We start from the raw sequence: 21,193 nt of genomic DNA, 5'->3' as shown, positions 1-21,193 counted from the left end.
TCTTTAAATTTAGGGGCGGACATTAGCAATTTTTTTTTTTTGTATGACCAACCCAGTTTAATATACAGCTGTCTAAAGAGCGAGCACTCTAAAAGCGATAAATTACGCATACAAGGTAAGTAGAATCTTAACTCATTTTAGGTCTTAAATTTTTCAGATTTTGTTACTAAACTATAAACAAATTTATAATATCAGTTTGCGTTTATTTAAAATTTTTTACGACCAATAATGTCTGAAACTGTTGTGCCTTGTAGTTGTTTTATTACCGGGAAGTTCCATTAAACTCGGAAGCAAAACTTTCAACGTCGGACGTTTTTTTTTTAGAATTTTCACGATCCCTGGACTACCCAGAAAAGTTTTACTCCCTCACGTTAAGTTGTCATCGGGATCCGATGTGTGTTCCAAGTTTCAAGACTCTAGTTCTCCGAGAAGTTACTGCGAAATTCGGTAGTTTTGTGTGGAAATTTGTGGAAAAACATCACACGAAACTGTAATAAAGGAAGTAAAAAATGTTTTGTTTTGTGCCGGTGCTGTACTGTGTTATAGTCTAACTAAGCTCGAGTTTAAGTTCCTTCAAAATTTCCACCCATAAAAAGTGAGAACAATGTTATATATTATATGGAAAATAGTCTCAAACAGCTTTTGTAAACAAATTGTCAAAAATCAGTGCAAATTTTAACATTTTAAAATGATGATTTTTATGCTCTTCGACGTTTTAATATTTTTTGAAAATACATTAATTCAAATTTTTTTAATACTAACAAAAAAAAAAGAGATGGAGATAACTGCTAGTTTTGCTAAAATTTTTTCTGTTATTTTGGCATTCCAAACTGTATGTTTTTTCTATTTTTCATAAACTCAGGAATTAGCACAGAAACTCAAAAGTGTTTTAATGTTATCATAAGCAAAACTGTGTATTTTTGTGTACATTTTTACAGAATCATAACTTAGCATACATACTAATAATATATTTACATAGATATTTTTTAAATTAAATTTATAAATTTCTATTGAAATTTTGCTCATTTTCCTTAAATACATAATTAATACATATGGTTTATTTTAATTTCTTTTTTTCTCCTCTGCTTTGCATTCACAAATATTTTTTTCGTTTATTCACTAAAATAGTTGTATTACGTTTATTTTTCCAATTATTGCTCTTCTCAGCTTTGCATCACTTCTCTGCCAAAAGGCCATTATTATTTGCGCTTCGTAATTCGTAATTTGTAAGTCTGCTATTCTCTATACACATTTACATATTTATAGAATTGCCCTGCTGTATGCAATTTTGTACTCTGGTAAGTATTATTTCCATGAGGCAAGTGAGCATTTTGGCAGAGGTGTTTTGTTTATCAGATTTAGTTGTTGTGAAATCTCTTTCATTTGTTGGCTGGCATGATGACCATACACATTGAAAGGCTCCAAGTTAAATCTGTTAAGTCTTTTGGGCATAGAAATGAAAAATAAAAATAAGTTAAATAAGGACAATTAAATGAGATTACGAATTGGTTGAGAAATAAACGAATAATTACATAAGTAACTTTAAGCAAAAGTATAGCATTACACTACATTTACAATATTAAGCCTTGATATTTTCGATATTCGTATTATTATCCTGATTCAATCTATTTCCGAAATTCGTATTAATTGCGAAGTCTTTATTCTATTTTCGAAATTTCAATTATTTTCAAAATTGAACCTCACTTCAATTTTAAATAAGTCAACAATAAGTTAAAAATAAAATAAATGTTAGGCGCGATAACCTCCGAATAGTTTTTAGGCCGAGCTTCTTTTCCAATTTGCGTCGTGCTCCTTTTTAATTTTTCCTAAAAATTGGCGGTACGGGACCTACTTGTTTTATACATCTGCAGTTTTCACTGGGGGCTTTTCATGGCAGCAATACACTCGGAGTGCTTGCCAAACAATGCCGAAGGGCGACATCGCTTAGAAAAATTTTCTTCGAATTGTAAAAACTTGTTTCTAAAATTTTGAAGTTGCGGTTTGGTAGGCGGAGCACGCTACCATCACACCACGGCGACCGCCAAATCAAACTGTTCCCGAAAATCAAATGATTTTCGACTTTTGATTACTTAAGCTTAATACTCAGTTTAATTAATAGTGAATTAAGCTACGTTGTTGGTGAATTTTCAGAAATGTATTCTTTTTCGAAACTTGAAATATCCTATATCAATGAGGGCTTAACTTGTTTTTGAAGTTTTAACTACTATTCAAATATGGAATTTTTTACGATTTTCGAAAATTCCAAAATTAATGTTCAGTTTACATACGTGATTCTGAAAAAACCCTGCATATTATATTTTCGAAATACAATATATTTTCGAGTTCATGATTAGTTTTTTTATTTTTAAATAAGTATTAACTACTCCGAATATTTTCAAACTACTAGTCAGGTTACGTTTCTTAAAATGAATTCAAACTATATAGAGGGATGGACAGGTGCCTTGTTAATAAAATAGATTAAACAATTATTGTATTTTCGAGACAGGAATTATTTTAAGTCATAGTTCGCTTACTGTTTTTCGTAACATTTTCCATATTAAAAATGCTCTATTGCTTTTGACAAAATATTTTCTAATACTTATTTTTTTTTAAATTTCTGTTATTTTTAAAGTATTGGCCTATTTCCAAATTTTTTTATAAAATGTTAAACCTTATTTTTTTTCGCACAGCGAATTATTTTCTGTATATAAGAAATTTCAAGCTTACAAGTCAATTAGTTTGTTTCTGAATAAGTCTAAACTATTATTCCATATTCGAGAATGAAGTTCTATTCAAATTCAATCCACTAGAAAGACACTGAAAATTTTCGATCAGTAAGGCATTTTGGTTTTGAAAAAAAAACTAGGTTGTTATTGCATATCGAAATCGAATAAATCGTTACATATTTGAAACTTTTATAAGTTTTAACTATTTTCGGAACATGAGTTATTTTCAAACCGAAGTTTTCTAGTTGAGTGTAAACCATTATTCCACTTCCGAAGTCCAAGAATAGCGAACTTTATTTTAAAGATTCGATTTTGTATCTATTTCTTACTGCTCTTGCTTATTTTACAATTATTTCGTAACGAAAAATAAAACAAGCTAGCTGTATTCGCCTTTACTCTTACCTTTCTCCAGAAAGCCCTCGAAGAAATCTCATATAGCTAGGACGCATGGTTTTCGCTTCGAGTATGCCACCATGAAAGAGTAATGCTGAACAGAACGCATACAGATAGATCGTGAAATTGTTTACGTGAGGCAAAACTCCTCTATCGATGCCTAAGTTGTACAATACCTGCGGAAAATAGCAAGGACACAAATTTGTTTTCGTTAATATATTTCATATTTAAATGAATTTAAAATAATTTTTGAATTAGCATTATGGTGAAAATAGCAATAATGCAAAGATCAAATAAAGTTATTAGAAAAAAAAAACAAATCAGTGTTGTTATGGCCCTTACTTTGTGACTAAAATTCCTTTCGATCATGAAAGAAAAATCATTATTCATATTAATTTAATGAACTTATTTAAAGTTAATTATTTATCATATTCTTGTTTGCCTTCCACATTACTTACTTGCAATGCTTTCCACATTACATATAGCGCCACCGTCACATCGGGATATATACTAAAAGCTATACTGCCAAGTAAACCCGCCGGTATGGCAAAGCGTGGGTCATCTCTTCCGAAACTATGTCGTAATGTGCAGGAAACACCCTAAATATAATGGAAAATAAAATAACGAAAAGAGGTAAGCAACTCAAATAGTGGGAATTTAAAGTGTTTCTATAACAAAATCAAGATAGATTTGATCCAGAACTTACAGGGCTTGAAAAAAACAACCAAACAAAAAATGTAGGCGGCTCTAGTTACGCGACACGTGTATTCGGCCCTAACCTCAACTTAAATTTTACTATCCTTAATGTTTTTAGGTAAGGGTCGAATCAGGACCCGTTTCGACGGCGCATCCAAAGGCAGCTGTATGTGTCGCATTACCAAATTCGTTTACTTTTTTGTATGGCTGCATTATTTCAATGAGTTTTTGTTATCCCAGTGCAATGACCAAATCTAATTAAGTGTAGAATCACGCAAATTTGAGCTCCATTTGTGCTCAAACAAAAACAAATGATTTACTATTTTCCTTACCTTATACACAAAAGAGAAACATCCTAGAAATATGCCCAACTTTAATGTATCCTTATCGAATAAGGTTTTTCGCACATCCAATTTGAATTGTAAAATTCTTCTCAAATTTAATACTATTCTCAGTCCCATTTGCAGACCTAAACCACCTACAAAAGGTTTAATACCACCTATAAAAGCATAACGCCAACAATTATCACGATGTGGGCATGATGGATGTTTACTCTTCACCGCCTCCATGAAACGACTATAAAGCTGAACAATAACATTTATACTTCGAAAATCTAGTGGCGGATGTGAACGTACTATATTATTGTTGGACGTGTGTATCGTTGTCGCATCAGGTAAATTTTTCGTTGACGTTGACGATGGCGTTGTTGTTAATTTCATAACAATTGGACCTTCTTCCGCTTTATCCACGAAGAAACGTAAAACATTAAATAGCGAGTCTTTACATGTACTTTTATGTAAACCCAAACGATACAAATACAACAAAGCTGATATGCTAATACCAAAAATTAACGTTTGTCCCTGTGGTATTGAGCGTACATAACCGCGTGCTATGCCCATCTTCCATAGGACTTCGGTGGCCAAATTGGCTACATATAGCGTGAGTAAAGGCCGACGTGCTGGACGTTCAATTAATATTGATGCAAAGCTGCAGAGAAAACCTGGTACAAAAGCTATGGTAGCATGATAATAATGACCAATAATTTTACGCATAAGGCAATTAATCAAAATGAATGTGTAGGCATTTGAGACGAGGAAAGCCGATGATTGTAATATACCAAGAGCTGTTCTTTTGAGGTCGGCTAGACTTGGTATACGATGCCGCATAATAAGTGAGAGCTGGAATAGTGAAAAAAATATATGTATATTATAAGCAAGTAAGGGCGGGACTATAATCGGCTGTGCCAAAGATCATGTCCTACACGAATGTAACTGAACTATTATCTAATTGTATTTTTTAGCAATAAGTTCTTTAGAGAACTTAAATCGTTATACCGGGAAAATGAGTAATTTAAAAGAGAGAAGCGGTTTTGATGCCACCTAAATGGTGTTTCTGGAATATAGACGTTCTACTGAGATTATGATGGAATTTTGTTTTATCTGAGTAATCAGTTTTATAGCATATACAATCACGATTGTTCCGGCTTTCACAACAAAATTCGATTCCATTTCAAGTTAAAATTGTTTTCCAGTAACTGATCCAGTAACTATATATGTAAATATTGTAATAACTCTCAACAGCTTTTCAAATCGAGATTCAGCAATTTTTTCAAATTCAAAATTGGGAACGTGCTTGTCTAGTATTATAAGAAGTCTAGTTTGCTAAAAATAAAATCCAAGCTGCACACTCTTAATAAGGTTGTTTTAATTTGCAGAATTTTCTAATTCGATCCGTAAGTAGGATTAGTTTTAGATCAAAGCTGAATCACTGGGCTCCTTTGGTCGAAATCTATAATTTTGGCGACTATTTTCTCTATGCTTTTGCGATTATATTATGATAGTTTTCGATATCAACTACTTAAGGGAACATTTCGAATTTATTTTCGCAACCACTTCGATATAATGTCTGAATCACTTCAGGACCATTACAAGGTTTTCGTAGCTAACACTTCGACAGAATGTCAGGAAAATTTCCTGGACAGTTGTCAGACCATTTCAGGATCCCTTAAGTAAAGAGCTTTCGAGGCCTAACGAGTGCCAACCAATTTTCGGAATCTCAGCAAGAGTCAAATCCCAAACAGTACAATCAACGAAAATTTTTGCAAGGAAGAATATTGAAGCAAATTTCCAAATTAATGTTCATATTTAGTCGGGGTGTGGTGTCTGAATTTTAATGGGCCGAGATATGGATGATGCGCCTGGTGTATTTTATTCGGGATAATGTAAAACAACCAGCAAAACAAGCCGAGTTGAATCATGGTCTACATGACGGCTGGGACTACGAAATCAACCAGCTATGTGAATGGAGGACGACGAAATTTTGTATGCGGTTGTGCATTTGTATTTACACATTCAGTCTGTGTGAGTTCTTTTTTGATTGACGGTTCAACCACATTCATTATTTGTTTTTACCATAAGAGAAATTTCGTTACTTTTTTCCTTTCAGAAGGTAAAGGTGCGTTTAAAACGTCAATTTTGTATAGTTGTTATTTTCGAATCACTTCTGAGTAATGATGCCGTAATGTGTTGGAACTATGTTTAGCTCATGATGTCGAAGGAAAAGCAGAAGACGGGTTCAATTCACGTAAATTTCAGTTCTATGGTGCTGGTATAAAAACCGCCTTGACATATGACACTCTCTAATAGTATTTTTGGATTTTATTTTCGAAATCAGCAATAAGTTCTCTAAACTGCGAGCAGTAAAACTGGTTATCCGGTATTGTTCTTAATATATTTCAACTTTCTTTACTCCGAATTGCACTCATGAATTCGCTGGCACCACTATGTATAAAAAAAGTATACAAATTTATTGGATACTTACCGCATACACCATTGTGTAAACCCGTAAGGTATATGGAATGGCTGAAAGCAATATACCAGCCGACGCATTTGCGCAGCTATCTGTCCATGGATGTGTGAATTCTTTACAGGTGCAGGAGACGGTTGTCAGAAAGCGGCTTTGTGCGTTCGTCATATTTACAAGAAACCGGAGTTGCGAGTGACAAAATTAAAGCTGAAACGAGAAAGAAAAATTGGTTGGTAAAGAACCAAACAAAGTAAAGATCGCTAAATGGAGATCGAAGCAAGCAATGCTTTGTATATAATTGAAATAATATGTCTGTGGTCACACGCTATAACAGCCTAAGTTGGCTTTGGAAGTGTGCTGAGTGCAAGCTTTAATGCCTGATTTTTAAGAAAAAAAAAACCTCATATTTTTGCTAAACTTGTTTGGTCCTTACCAGAGCGTCTCAAACCCTCCCCACTTTTGTTTTTGTTTTACCTTGAAGAATAGGCATAGATACAAATTCACACATTGAATATAAAAAACAATTTTCATAGCACTCCCATATGAGCTCACATATAAATTCGATTCATATGAAAGTGCCTGAATTTCATATGAAAGTGCAAAGAAAAAGCACTTCCATATGAAGCCAAGGCACTTCGGTATGATATTCAAAATAATACTAATAAATTGACAACAAATAAATTTTCAAAAATATTGTACCACTTAGAAAAGTTTTAATTCGAAATTTATTCATTAAGGGGACCATCAAAATTCTTTAAACATTTAAAATACATTATAATTATAATTTTTATTTTTCTTTTCAATTTAAAAAAGTTTGAGTGTACATATAATTTGGTATATGTATTGTGATTTGCACTTCAATATAAACAATTTTAAACCGCCCTGATCCTTAGGCTCATTTGCAGAACGGAAGTTATCCTTTTAACTCAGAGTTGGCTTCTCATAGGCGGCTAGACTCATACAAGCTTGACAAATTTTAGAATTAGCTTTGTGCTAAAAAGGTCTGCCACTGGTCATTATAATATTTTTTATGAGCTATTATTCTTCACTAGACTGCAGTCCATCGCAAAAAGGCAGTAAAGTGTAAAAGGTGAAATCAGAGAAATATGGCGTTTCTTTTTTAATTAAATAAATAATTTTGTTTAGTACACAACAAAAATTTATGAAAATGCCTTATTGAATAACTTTATGGTGAGCCATTATCATGTGATTCTGGTACATAATTCTCTTCGTAGCCCGAAATAACACGCAAACTTCCTTCATGTCTTGTAAATCTAAAAGCAGTAAAGTGAAATTTACTGCTTTTTTATAAATTTTTTATAGAATAGTTTGAATTACACTGCATTTGTCTTTTGAAATCATTCTTATAGTTAAATTTTATTATAATGTTAATGTTAAAGTGTAACATTTCTATATATAGCTAATTTCCAGAGAATATAAGCAGTGATATTTATTTTTTACTGCGTTTTTGCTTTGGAAATTTGATTTAGTGCTTTTTTGGTTTGGGAAATTTCAGATATTCCAAATATAAAACAAATTTTAAATTTTGTTTTATCTTTAAATTTGAATTTTTGATAACCATTATTTTTCAAGAATTGTTGCAGTGCAATTGCTCTCATACTGCTCTTCTCTTTGAACTGTGCCTTAATAATGGAATTTTTTTGAATCAATGGAAGATATGCACTGTTATTCCAGTCTATAAATCTGGTGATCGTAATGATGTCCTCAACTCCAGACCAGTTGTTAAACAATGCACTTTGGCTAAATTATTTGACCATATTCTCCAGTCAAAATTATTCGACCATGTTAGTACGGTTATTTCAAATTGCCAACATGATTTTTTCCCAGGTAGATCAACCTGTACGAATTTAACCATACTGACAAACCAGATAATTAATGCTTTTGAAAATCGAATGCAATTGGATGTTGTGTACACAGACTTCTCCAAAGCATTTAATAAAGTCAGTCACTTTATACTTTTGAAAAAACTGGAGTGTAATGGAATAAGCGGCAATCTACTTAACTTCTTTAAGAGCTTTCTTACAGGAAGAAAACTCCACGTTAAAATGGCAGCTGCGTCATCAAGAACTATGATAGACGCTGTATCGGGTATACCTCAGGGTACCCACTGTGGTCCACTTCAATCCTTATTATTTATATATGACTTACCAACTTGTTTCAACTTCACAAACTGTCTGATTTTCGCTGACGATGTGAAAAATTTCTCAGTTATACGTGACCCCTCTGATAGTCGTAAAATGCAGCGCGATCTCGAAGCTCTTGAAAAATGGTGTTCTTTTAATCGCCTACAACTGAATATCAATAAGTGTTATGTAGTAAGAATGCCTACGAGAAACATTACATTTGACTATGAGCTAAACAGTTGTAAAATATCTCGTTGTGAGGAAATGAAAGATTTAGGTGTTATCTTCGATTCGAAGCTCACATTCTCGAAACATATAGACTTTATGGTGTCTAAAGCTTATGTTATGCTAGGTTTCATAAGACGAAACACCAAAGAGTTCAAGGATCCACTGACTTTAAAATCGCTATATATTTCTCTAGTCAGGAGCCGCCTAGAATACTGTTCCGTAATTTGGAGTCCCTATTATGTTGTACACATTCAAAAAATCGAACGCGTACAAAAGATATTTACAAAATTCGCATTATGTAAGCTTCAGTGACATAGTTTCCTCCCTTCTTATGATGGGAGGCGTAAGCTGCTAGGTTAGTCCTTTCATGACAGAAGGAAATATTTCTCAATTATCTTTGTGTATAATTAATAGACGCATCAATTGCACAGCTCTAGAAAATTTGTTCAATTTATATATTCCTCCTCGTAGTTTAAGGAACGTTCGTATATTTGAAAGTACAACGCATTATACGATTTATGGTGATAATGAGCCAATTACCAGATGCATCAAGCTTTGTAATACTTACTCTAATTTCATTAATTTTAATTTGAATATTGATAGGTTTAAATTAAATCTGTTTTTGTTATTTAATTAATAATTAGCTTAGAAAGTTTTCTAATATGCCAATTAGTCTGTAAGGAGTGTATTCTGTAGACTGTATTGATAAATAAATAAATTAATTAATTAATAAATAAAAATTAATGTTTAAGTTAATGAGTAAACTGATCAAAAATATATTAGCAAAATTCCTAAAAGACAAAAAGTTTACTGCCTTTTTGCTATGGACCGCAGTTTGTCATACATCTTTGTTATGAAACTCTGCATTAAAATTATTACATTTTGCATATTACTTAAGTTGACTTAGGCTTTTATCGCTTGTGACCACAGATAAATATATTTCATTCTAGTTAATATACGTGCAATTACTATCATTTTTAAGATTTAAATAATTAAATGTTATTATCCACTTGATTTATTTTCATACAAAAATAATTAAAAATAGTTACAAAGCATTTACGCAAATTATTTGTACTCGCGTCAAAGCAAAACTCTCGTCTTACTTTTTGTTAAGTAAATAAGTACATGAAACAATTTATTATTTAATTTTATGATTGTAATGAACTTTGTGCCTCACTTTATCGATAATAAGCAATAATAATAGCTGATACGTTGAATTTTTATGGAGCATATGCACTTGCATATGACAGAATCGCGTTAATACTAATCATTAGCAGTAAATAAATGTTTTCGATTGCCCACTAATCGTATAGTTGGAATTTATGGGCTTTTGATTTATTGGATTAGATGCATAATCTTTTTAACGCTACTTAGATTGGAAGTATATAATCAGATAGACATATATATTTAGATTTCTTTGATTGATTAGGTATGATGAGTGACTTGAAGAGCGTGATTTTTGGTTTTCGAGATAGAACTTCGCTTTTTAATTGCCTATTCAGTGCAAAGTAGCATTTGTTGGCAAGAGGTATTCTGCATTTGGTTTCTTAGCTTACATTGCTTTTGCTGTTTATGATGTTCCCAGATAGACGAAGTAATTTAAAAGTCTCGAATTTATACTACTTGTAAACAGACCCACTTTTTTCGCCTATTTCACAAACCAAAAGAAGGCACAACTTACGGCTCATTTGCGAAGGCCGCGATAATAATTACATCAGCATACTCCAACAATTGTACGCTCTTCTAATATGTATCAAAATGGTTAAGTGCTGCCCCTAGAGTTATCACCTCTAGCAGTAGGTTAAATAAATTGCACGAAAGGGAGAAAAATCCCGAAATAGCCTCCAATAACCAACTAAAATATTCTAAGAATAGTCCTCATTTATTCGAAGATAATTCCGAAAGGAATAGCCCTGAAATTGTAAGGATGTTATCCCTTAAACAATGCAGTATAAAGCAAGCACGAAATGATCGGAAAAAATTCTGAAATGAAAGTAGTTTCCGGAATGTGCAAATATACAACACTAGTTTGCAATTATGCTAGACCAGTTACACAAAATCCCGAGCTCCCCGATTATAAATGGTTTTGGTACGCGCATAAAACTTTCAATACCAAAGTCGTACAAAAAACGAAAAATTTTAACGAAATTTGGTAAGAATATTGTTGCTATGACAGTAAATGTTTTACAGCTTCTTACGGCAGGCGATATTTACATGCGTATGAAGAAAATATTTCAGGTTTCATATAATTTAATATTCGCGAAATTTGTTTCGTTTAATGATTTCTCACTTTGGGTATATAATGAATGTTCGGTATTTATTTTTTAATCAAGTGCTATTATAAGGCCGTGGAAAATTTTCACTTTTGCATAAAAACAATATTTGAAAAATATTTTTGTTTGTTTTAATGGTGTGTCAATTTATACTTATTAAGAATTCATGAGCTTAACACCGGCTTATAATAATTGAATATTCAATTATTATGAATTTCTAAGAGAAACTGAAAAGAAAGAAAGAAACATTTACTGGCATATTGCGATGGTACCATTTCGAAAACCGCCACGAATTCACGAAATTCACGAAATTGCCTGACGATGAATTCATGGCGGTTTTCGAAATAGTACCATCGCAATATGCCAGTAAATGTTTCTTTCTTTCTTTTCAGTTTCTCTTAAGCTCATGAATTCTTAATAATAAATAAAAAATATTAGTTTATTAAAAAGTTCGCTGGCGAAGAAACAACGCGAATGTATAAGTAGCTTAAATTTATATTATGTATGAATTATAAAGGGTTTCACGAGGTGTCTTTTGCCCGTTAAAATCTTACATTTTTTAAATTAATAGATCGTAGTTTCCAGCCCAGCGACTCATGCATACTAAGTAGTTTTCGAAAACACCAAATGTATGACCTTTTCGATTATAATTATATATAATTTTAGTTTTTATACTTCCGTACTTCATTTCTTGTCGTTCATTATTGCAATACAAGATAAATGCGTGAATAAATCATTGTACACAATGTTAGTTTAACAGCTTATCAGTACAGAGTTCATTGCATTTACCATAAAATTGAAGTTCCACACGAAAATTAGCACTTTCAAATTTTTTTTTACAAAGAAATTCAATGTGGGTGGGGTTTTATCACCAATACTGTGGACATTGGTTATCAACCAATTGCTTAGGCAGTTCGACGGAGGACCGGTCAAACTAACGGCATAAGCAGATGACGTTTCAGTCATTAAAAGCGGTAGATGCCTAACAACAATCAGCTCTCTGATGGATCAGACACTTCGGAATATATATGCCTGGGCATCTGGAGTCGCGTAAACCGCCAACTCGGAAAAACCAATCTTGTATTATTTACTAGGAAATATAAGGTCCCTAATTGCATTAAGCCTAAGCTTACAGGGGTAGCCCTACAATTATAGCACTAAATATATAGGAGTTATACTAGATAGTAAGTTGTCGTGGAAATTCCATGTGGAAGAGAGAGCGAAAAAGCCTACGCAGCACTGGATGCATGCTAGGATGCACGTGGGGCCTATCATCCAAACTTTCTTAACAGGTATTTACGGCAATTTGCAAACTCAAAACTTTACTATGGGGTCCTTTTTTGGTGGAGAGCCAAACAAAAAACTACGTATACCAAAAGACTTGAGGGAGATCAAAAACAACCCCAACAGCATCATTGCATGCCATTCTACATATCCCGCCTGCAGACCTAATAGCTTAAAATATCGCACTAGAAACTGCAACAAAGATATAGCGCCATCTAATATCAGGCAAACGCCACAATTGAGCCGGAGGGTTGGCGCTAGGGTGTTGAAATGGCAGAACATACTAAACAGTTGTAAACCCATGGGGGAGGGTTCACGTCTACTGTTTACTGTGTCGATCTAGAAATAAGTAGATCCTACAGGCTACAATATTACTTACGTGGAGAAGCAGCAGAAATTTAGGAAGAAGCGTCTTTAAGGTGCAGTCGCTACAATATATATATTGAAAGTCAGACGGCGATTAAGACAATGACCTTACACAGTGCTTCATTAAGAAGTGTCCTAAAATGCAAAGAAGCATTGCTCAGGCTCACAAAGTGGCTCATATCGGCGGCCACCATGGGTTCAAGCCCCGGGCAAAGCAATATCGAAAATTGAGAGAAACGTTTTTTCAATTAGAAAAAGTTTTCTGGGCAGTGATTTGGCAAACACTCTGACTGGGTTCAAGCCCCGGGAAAAGCAACATCAAATATTTAGAAAAGACGACGACAGTAATTTGGCAAACACTCTTAGTGTATTTCTGCCATGAAAATCTTCTCAGTGGATGTTCATCTGCCTTGCAGATGCCGTTCGTAGTCGGCATAAAACATGTAGGTCCCATCCTGCCAATTTGTAGCAAAAATTAATAGGAGCACGAAGCAAATTGGAAGGGAAGCTCGACCTACAATCTCTTCGGAGGTTATCGCACCATGCATTTATTTATTAATAAGTGGCTCATATCTCTGAAGATAGAGAAGACTTAAGGCTCATGCTGGGCATACTAACTGGACACTGCTTTCCGGCGTCACATTAGTTAGCCGCGGTCAGTAACAAGAGACGCAAGAAGTGCGAGCTGAAGGAAGAAGCGGTTGATCACGTTTTGTGTTCGTGTCCCGCGCTCGCCAAGACTCCAGCTATTAGTGGCGGCAGTGCTGCCAGATTTCGAAGTAACAATTAAGCTAGGCCCTAGAAAGCTTCTGGTATTTGCTAATAGGACAGAATTATTCTATAACATAAGTGTTGATACCTGATTGGGGTTTCCGTTTGATCGTCAAACAAATTCTGGTAACACTATGGCCACATTCAGTCTATGTGTGGCTATTACTGATTGGCCAGTTCAATCTAACCTCAATGTAAAAAAAATTGAAAGTGCTAGTCTTCATATGGAACGGCGAAATATGTATGCACATATATACATTGATAAATGTTGTTTTGATAAGAAATTTACAATACGCATCTGTTGGTTTTGAGCGAACATAACATATGTTCTTTATTTACATCCAGGAATATCTGCCCAAAACAAATGCCCTGCGACACCCTGTTTACCATTATTTTGATAACGATTTGCAGAAGAGAGAAACAAGCAAAAGATAGCAAATATACTCTATGAACAATGTATAGGGGTCTGCGATTGGGGCGAGAATGCGTCATGCTGCAATTACTCAGTAATGCGTCATGCTGCAATTACTACTTGCATTTATGTATGTATATGTAAATCAGTCAGCTACGTCCACTCAGGAAAAACTTATAGTTTTGGATTGCTTGATTAGTAATTACGAAAATTGCATGCCAAGTTAATTCAAATGAGGATGGCTAGCTGATATGAAGAGCAAAAAATAAAAATGGACTAACCAACTGCCACAATAGTTTTTACCTTAGCACCTCAAGCGCAAAACGACTTCTCTACAAATCTATGTTTGGTTTCTCTAGACTAAAGGGCGCATTACTGATACTTAGCATAGACTTGACTTGACTTGGCGTAAACTTGGCAACTTAGCCACGATTATACTCCACTTAGCGCATACAATCTGGCATCATAATCAGCTTTGAAATTTATTTTTAAATAAATGTCAGTTTGTATGACAAACTGTCAAAATAAAATGGAAACAAACAAATGGCATCTCAAAATGTAAACGTCACTTAGAACTTACATAGAAAATCAAAATTCAACAGACTTCTAAGTCAAGTTAAGTAGTGCCAAGTTTTGAGTAATCAGTAACAGGCAATGTTCATTCAACAGAACTGTAAGTGACAGTTCTCAAGTAAAGTCAAGTCTATGCTAAGTATGAGTAATGGGCCCTTAAGTGTTTGTTAAAAGATATGTATGTATGTATGTATAAATAAAACTAGTTAAACTTCCGCTGTGACAGAGTACGTTGAGAGACAATTTAATTGGCCCTCTCTCAGCGCCAAAAAGCTTCAAGCAACTCTACTGATGTTTAATTTTTTGCTATATGCTGACTGGTCAAGCGTATTGCGTTAAGATTTTTAATGTGTAATTACTTTTCTTATTTAACTTTTTTATGATTGCTTAAATAACTGTTAACATTTGGCTTTTTTAATATTTACAGCGAAAAACGTTTATAACCCAAACGAAAAAAATGGTTCAAGTTGTGCTATTATTAAAATATACATTAGGGTGGTCCTTCACATTTTTCAGTATCACTCCTTCAAACGCAAATAAAAAGGTTAAGGATATAGCATATAATGCATTCTACGGTCCACAAAGATAGAAGGAGGGCCAACAGACACGCACATAAACATAAATTCAGCGCGCCACCAATTACCATCACCGCCAGAGAGGATGAAGATGCCATTGGTCACGCTAAACCATCCAAAGCAGTGGGCCCAGACGGCATAGCCATGCCGACGCTTAAAAGCCTAGGGAAAGAGGGTTTCAAATATTTAGCGCTTGTCTTTAACCTGTCTCTTTCCACCTTTGTCATACCCGAAAAATGGAAAATGGCCAAGGTGGTCCCGCTACTAAAGCCTGGGAAACCAGCTAACATAGGAGAGTCGTATCGACCGATATCTCTCCTATCGCCAGTAGCAAAGATGCTTGAAGCCATTTTGCTCCCCTACTTCCAAGCAAATTTGCAGCTAGCCTGTCATCAGCATGGCTTCAGAAAACTCCATAGCACCACCACCGCGCTAAATGCCATCAGCACCCAGATAAATTGCTGTTTAAATCAAAACCCCCACCATAGAACGGTACTCGTAGCGCTAAAAAGCTTTTGATACGGTCAACCATGGCACGTTACTGCAAGACCTGGAAGGGTTTACCCTTCCCCCATGTCTTAAAAGGTGGACCGCAAATTATCTGGGTGGTCGGCAGGCATCGGTGCAATTTAGAAAAGAAACATCAAAACCAAGAAGAATTAAACAAGGGGTGCCACAGGGTGGTGTCCTATCCCCACTTTTGTTTAATTTCTACATATCTAAGCTACCTTCACCACCAGAAGGAGTCACTATCGTTTCATACGCCGATGACTGCACAATAATGGTCACAGGCCCAGGCCCACAGATCGATGAGCTCTGCAAGAGAATAAACGGTTACCTCCCTGATCCCTCCAGTTTTTTCGCCTGGCGAAACCTGGCATTATCACCGACTAAATCTTCCGCGACCTTATTTACAACATGGACGTCCCAAATGTCGACCAATTTGAACATCCACGTCGATGGCACTATGCTACCGACTGTCCTACACCTCAAAATCTTGGGTGTGACGTTTGATCAGGATCTACAGTTTTTTCGCCTGGCGAAACCTGGCATTATCACCGACTAAATCTTCCGCGACCTTATTTACAACATGGACGTCCCAAATGTCGACCATTGTGAACATCCACGTCGATGGCACTAAGCTACCGACTGTCCTACACCTCAAAATCTTGGGTGTGACGTTTGATCAGGATCTACATTTTGGTGAGCACGCAGCCGCAATTGTTCCGAAAATCCAGAGCCGTAATAAAATCCTCAAATCCCTTGCTGGCAGTACCTGGGGAAAAGATAAAAAAACCCTCATTACTATATACAAAGCAATTGGCCAGCCGTTTACGTATTACGCGTCACCCATATGGTCGCCAAGCCTAAAAATTACCCACTGGAAGAAGCTACAGGCCTGCCAAAATACTGCTCTCAGAATCGCCACGGGCTGTCTTCTTATGTACCCAGAACACCATCTACATAATGAGGGGAGAATACTCCCCATCAGGGAGAGAAATGAGATGCTAACCAAACAGTCCCTGTCGAATACCCAGAAACCTGGGCATTCAAACAGACATCTGATTGATGAGCCAACACCGCCTAGAGGCTTAAGGAGTCATCTCCGTAAGCATTTTGAGGAAATACGGCACCTGAGAACCCAGCCGTATGAAGCAAAAAAACACAAGCAGGTCCTTGGTGAACTCCACAAACAGGCGTCGGACCTTTACGTCAGGAATTGCCCGGTGAATCCAGTACTCACAGAAAAGTACCCGAAACTTGTGGAAGAGGAACGCATACTCCCCAGGGAAACGCGGGTCACTCTTGCTCAACTTCGTTCTGGATACTGTAACAGGTTAAACTCTTACCTATCCAGAATCAACCCCGACATACAAAATGTATGCCCCGCTTGCAATGTGTCCCCACATGACACCAACCATCTCTTTAATTGTAATGTGGAACCAACGCCTCTAACACCCGTTTCATTATGGTCCACTCCTGTTGAAACAGCAAGTTTCCTTGGACTCCCGTTAGAGGATATTGATGACAATTTGTGATGTTGTTGTTGTTGTTGTAGCGATAAGGTTGCTCCCCGAAGGCTTTGGGGAGTGTTATCGATGTGATGGTCCTTTGCTGGATACAGATCCGGTACGCTCCGGTACCACAGCACCATTAAGGTGCTAGCCCGACCATCTCGGGAACGATTTATGTGGCCACATTAAACCTTCAGGCCAGATGACAATTTGTGATCGGTCGCCGCTGTTAGGTGGGGCGAAGCACTGCTACAACAACAACATATAACATATCAATTTTGGGCACGATTTACCAACAATTTGGTATATAGGCAGCCCTTCGCCTATATTAGTATTAAAGATACTTTTTTTCGGTAAATTGGCCAGATTAGAACTTGGACTGGGAATAAAGGATAGAGAAGAAATAGAAGAGAAAAGAGGGAAGCGACTGAGAAGGAGATAGAGTCAGACGAAGATGGAGATATAGGGGTAGATGGAGCGGAATGAAAAGGGGGAAAATATGGAGAGGGAGACAGAGACGCATAGAAAAAGAAAGGCAGAGTGGGAGTGAATAAGAGGATAAGAAAAAGGGGTGGGAGAGGGAGGGAGATGTAAAAACTTCTTAAACATTATGAAGGTATACAGGTAGGTAAGGGCAGAGCAACGTCTGTCGGGTCTGTTAGTAAATTATAAAACGGTTTTCCAATATCGAAAGTTTTGATAAATGGGATAGTTCGTAAACTAATAATAATAATATTGTTAATATATATAATGCTCGGTTTCCGCGAGCTAAGCCTTTCTTACTTTTTCATTTTGCATTTTTCAGCTCAGCTTCTTTATAATAAGGCATATTTAAATGATTATCGAAAGAGGTTATATCGTAAAAATAAAAAAATGTGTCATCACCACACAACTGTTTCTGCAACAATAGCAGTGACATACAAGTACGATTTAAAACTACAAAAAGAAAACAATGCTTTAGAATTTCTTTGTCGCTTATAATTTTGTTATTGCGCACGTATTGTTTTCATTAAGATTTACAATGATTTTTGACGGCTTTGAATTTAATAGCAATTAGTTATTTTATTTAAATAAGCAAGTACATAAATATGTTTGCGCGCAGTAAGGATTGATGAATTCGTAATAATTAAAAGGTTTATATAATTTTTTTTTTACTATTTTCGTGCTATTAAGATACAAATATGAAAAACGAGAAAACATATTTCAGTTTCTCGTTTTGTTCACAATGCTGTAAATTTATATGTAGATACATAATACATATATGTATATGTATGGTACACAACAACTTAACAGACCAGGCCGTAGACTGATATTGCATCGTCGTCTTCTTCATGCAGCTATAAAACACTCCTCCAAGGTTTCGGGGAGTGGTATTGATGTTGATGGATCCTTGCCGGCTATAGATCCGGTACGTTTCGGGAGCAAGCACCACTAAGGTACTAGCCCGACCTTTTCGAGAGCGACTTAACATAACTACCTTGAATATTTCAACCTCTAGTCCCATTAAGAACATTTTTATCTCGTCCAACTTCTTTTTAATTTACAATGTTGATTTTCATAAGCCGAAGTTGCTTACGGAAGGAGGGAGTTGGATTAGTTAAAAGTTCCCCAATACCTTCGGGAAGTCCCCTTATTACTACAAGGAGAAGAAGACCCAATGTTCCTTGCTGAAGGAGGTGGAGTGATCTAGAAGATTTGATATCATAATATCAGTCGGTCGTGAAATAAAGTCCTTGATGACCTTAAGGTGTTACTTTCAGACCGTGCCCGAAATGTATGTATATTTGAACTCTGATTAAAAGCTTTTCACGAGAAAAAAAAAATGATATTTAATTAAAAAATTGGTGATAAATATCGCCCTAATCAAAAAACATTTTTTTACCGTTCACTTCAATCAGATGTAGCTTTTTTGAAGTGGATTAACTCCTTTTGTTCTTGTTTCTAAGACTTTAAAACATAATACTAAAATCTCAAAAAATGCAGTTTCGAAAAATCTGTTGGTTGTTGTGAATTAACTCTGTCAGCATTATCTATCAAGCAATTCATTTATTCGATACGACATTTCTGAAGAAATGCTCGCCGGAGATTACGCCGTTGTTATGAATTCTTATCAGATTTTGGGAAGAAAGACTTACACTTTTTTTGTCGCGGCGGCGATATGTGAATATATTTTGAAGTCACAGCGCTAAGTAAATATATATGGTGCATGCAAACAAGCCGGCATTGAAGAAGAAGTCACCATTAATTTTCGGCAAATATTTCTTGTTTTACTTATTCAGTTCTTTCGGTAAAGTTTTCCATTATTGCACCACGCTTAGAGAATAAACATAAATAAGAGTTGGTAGAGGGATTCTCATAGATGCCAAACTAACTTGTTTATCTTCCGGAGGCCTCTAATTTCTGCACAAAAAAGTTGTATATTTTTGCATGATGGGGCTTCGCTTTCACCACGCCAGCGATCGCGTCCCGAACCACCCATTAATTTACTTTTACTCCCAACTCCAAACCAAGGTAGACCTGATCCAAATCTAGGAGAGTTGACAGTTTTGTAACTATTATTTTCCATAGCGTGATGAAAATGCCAAAACTTTAACAGCAATTTACTTTAGTACTATCAATAATCATTTTATGGAAGTGATAATTATTATAAAAGAAACCGTTCACTAGCTACCAAACTCCATTACCTTTTGCCGAAATCTTTAATGGTGCACTAATGGAACATTAAGCCGTTCCTTCTTAAGACAAGAGTTTTTTAGTTTTATTTCATCCCAATCGCTACTTCATAAATTTTTGCTGCGGTTAGGTAGTGGTGTAGGCTACTTCCAACAGCACATTTGCCCATGTTCGCATTCCTCAGCATTGCGACATATGCCATAAAGTACGCTTAAATACGTGCATACATACATATATGTTTATACATTTGCATGAACAATTTAATTTATACAGCGCGCACTAAATAGGTCAGAAGACTAACAAATTGCACTCAATTGATTTACCTTACAATATAAAAAAACATAGAAAAACCTAAAACATGCAAATAAATTAGAATTTCCAATTTACGCTATCGTTGTATTTGTAACAAATTACCTTTTTTTGTTTTTATTTTGTTTGCTGTTGGGCTGTTTTGGCACACGCTGCACCCAGTAAATATGCCTACAGCCACATAAATCAAAGCACACACCACTCACATTTACTACGTTTATTAGCCCCACAATCTTCATTCACAAACTTATGAATAAGCAATAATTTTAAACTATTTTGTTGCACATTTTACTTGATAGAAACTTTTTTTATCCGTACAAAGTATAATACTTTTTGTTATTTTGCTGATAAATAATGTAGCAGACTACGTCTACAATGAAAATAACAATTGCGTTGGAAATTATGTCAAAGATTGCCAGCTGTTTTTGATGTTTTATTTTGTTAGGCAAATGCTTCTTCTTATCAAGGAAGCATGCGCAATAACAGTCGATGTGTTATGTGCTGTTACGAGCTACTGACCGCTAGATGACGCCACCGCCGTTGGTAAAGTTAATTAAGGCCCCGTTTTCAGTAGTTGGATAAGCTAAGCTTCAACTAAGTTTGCTTAAACTCTAGTCAAATTTAAACTCCAGTTAAACTACTGAGCAGTTTTTCAGTCACAGTTTAAGGTCGCCTTTGGGGTATGCTTTTTAGTGCGGCAACATTGTTTTTTTTTTTTATTATTTAGATAATTTGTAGATACGGCAACGGCTGGATTTTGTTTAACCAACAAACATGAAAAAAATTCTCCAGCGAAATATATATCTAGTTCCGGAAGTGATATCCAACATCATTTTTTATTTATTATTAAACCAGATAATTATCGCGATGATATCCAACTTCATTTTCCAACCTTTCAGAAATTTTGTAAAATTAAAGTTTTCGAGTTGATCTCCAACGTCATTAATATT

General features: G+C 35.2%; 1 protein-coding gene across 4 annotated transcripts; it reads right to left on the bottom strand.

Annotated features, from left to right (window-relative positions):
* Nucleotides 1-887: 887 nt before the first annotated feature.
* Nucleotides 888-20,641, bottom strand: LOC137248486 (transmembrane protein 135-like). 4 transcript variants are annotated; one of them, XM_067779443.1, is made up of 7 exons: nucleotides 20,349-20,641; nucleotides 6,636-6,827; nucleotides 4,451-4,993; nucleotides 4,148-4,399; nucleotides 3,578-3,718; nucleotides 3,129-3,295; nucleotides 888-1,441 (listed from the first exon to the last, which is right to left on the bottom strand). In XM_067779443.1, exons 2-7 carry the CDS (start codon nucleotides 6,786-6,788, stop codon nucleotides 1,306-1,308), a joined length of 1,392 nt encoding a protein of 463 aa, XP_067635544.1. In that variant the 5' UTR covers nucleotides 6,789-6,827; nucleotides 20,349-20,641; the 3' UTR covers nucleotides 888-1,305. The 4 variants fall into 4 exon arrangements, with proteins under 4 accessions (XP_067635544.1, XP_067635522.1, XP_067635533.1 ...); XM_067779421.1 differs by having other exon boundaries at nucleotides 4,148-4,993; XM_067779432.1 differs by lacking the exon at nucleotides 20,349-20,641 and adding an exon at nucleotides 10,170-10,249 and having other exon boundaries at nucleotides 4,148-4,993.
* Between the last annotated feature and the right edge of the window lie 552 nt (nucleotides 20,642-21,193).

The sequence above is a fragment of the Eurosta solidaginis genome, chromosome 1 (assembly GCF_040869045.1).
Source record: "Eurosta solidaginis isolate ZX-2024a chromosome 1, ASM4086904v1, whole genome shotgun sequence".
NCBI lineage: Eukaryota > Metazoa > Arthropoda > Insecta > Diptera > Tephritidae > Eurosta > Eurosta solidaginis.
Note: the sequence above shows the minus strand (reverse complement) of the source record. Positions and strands in the feature narration are given on the sequence as shown.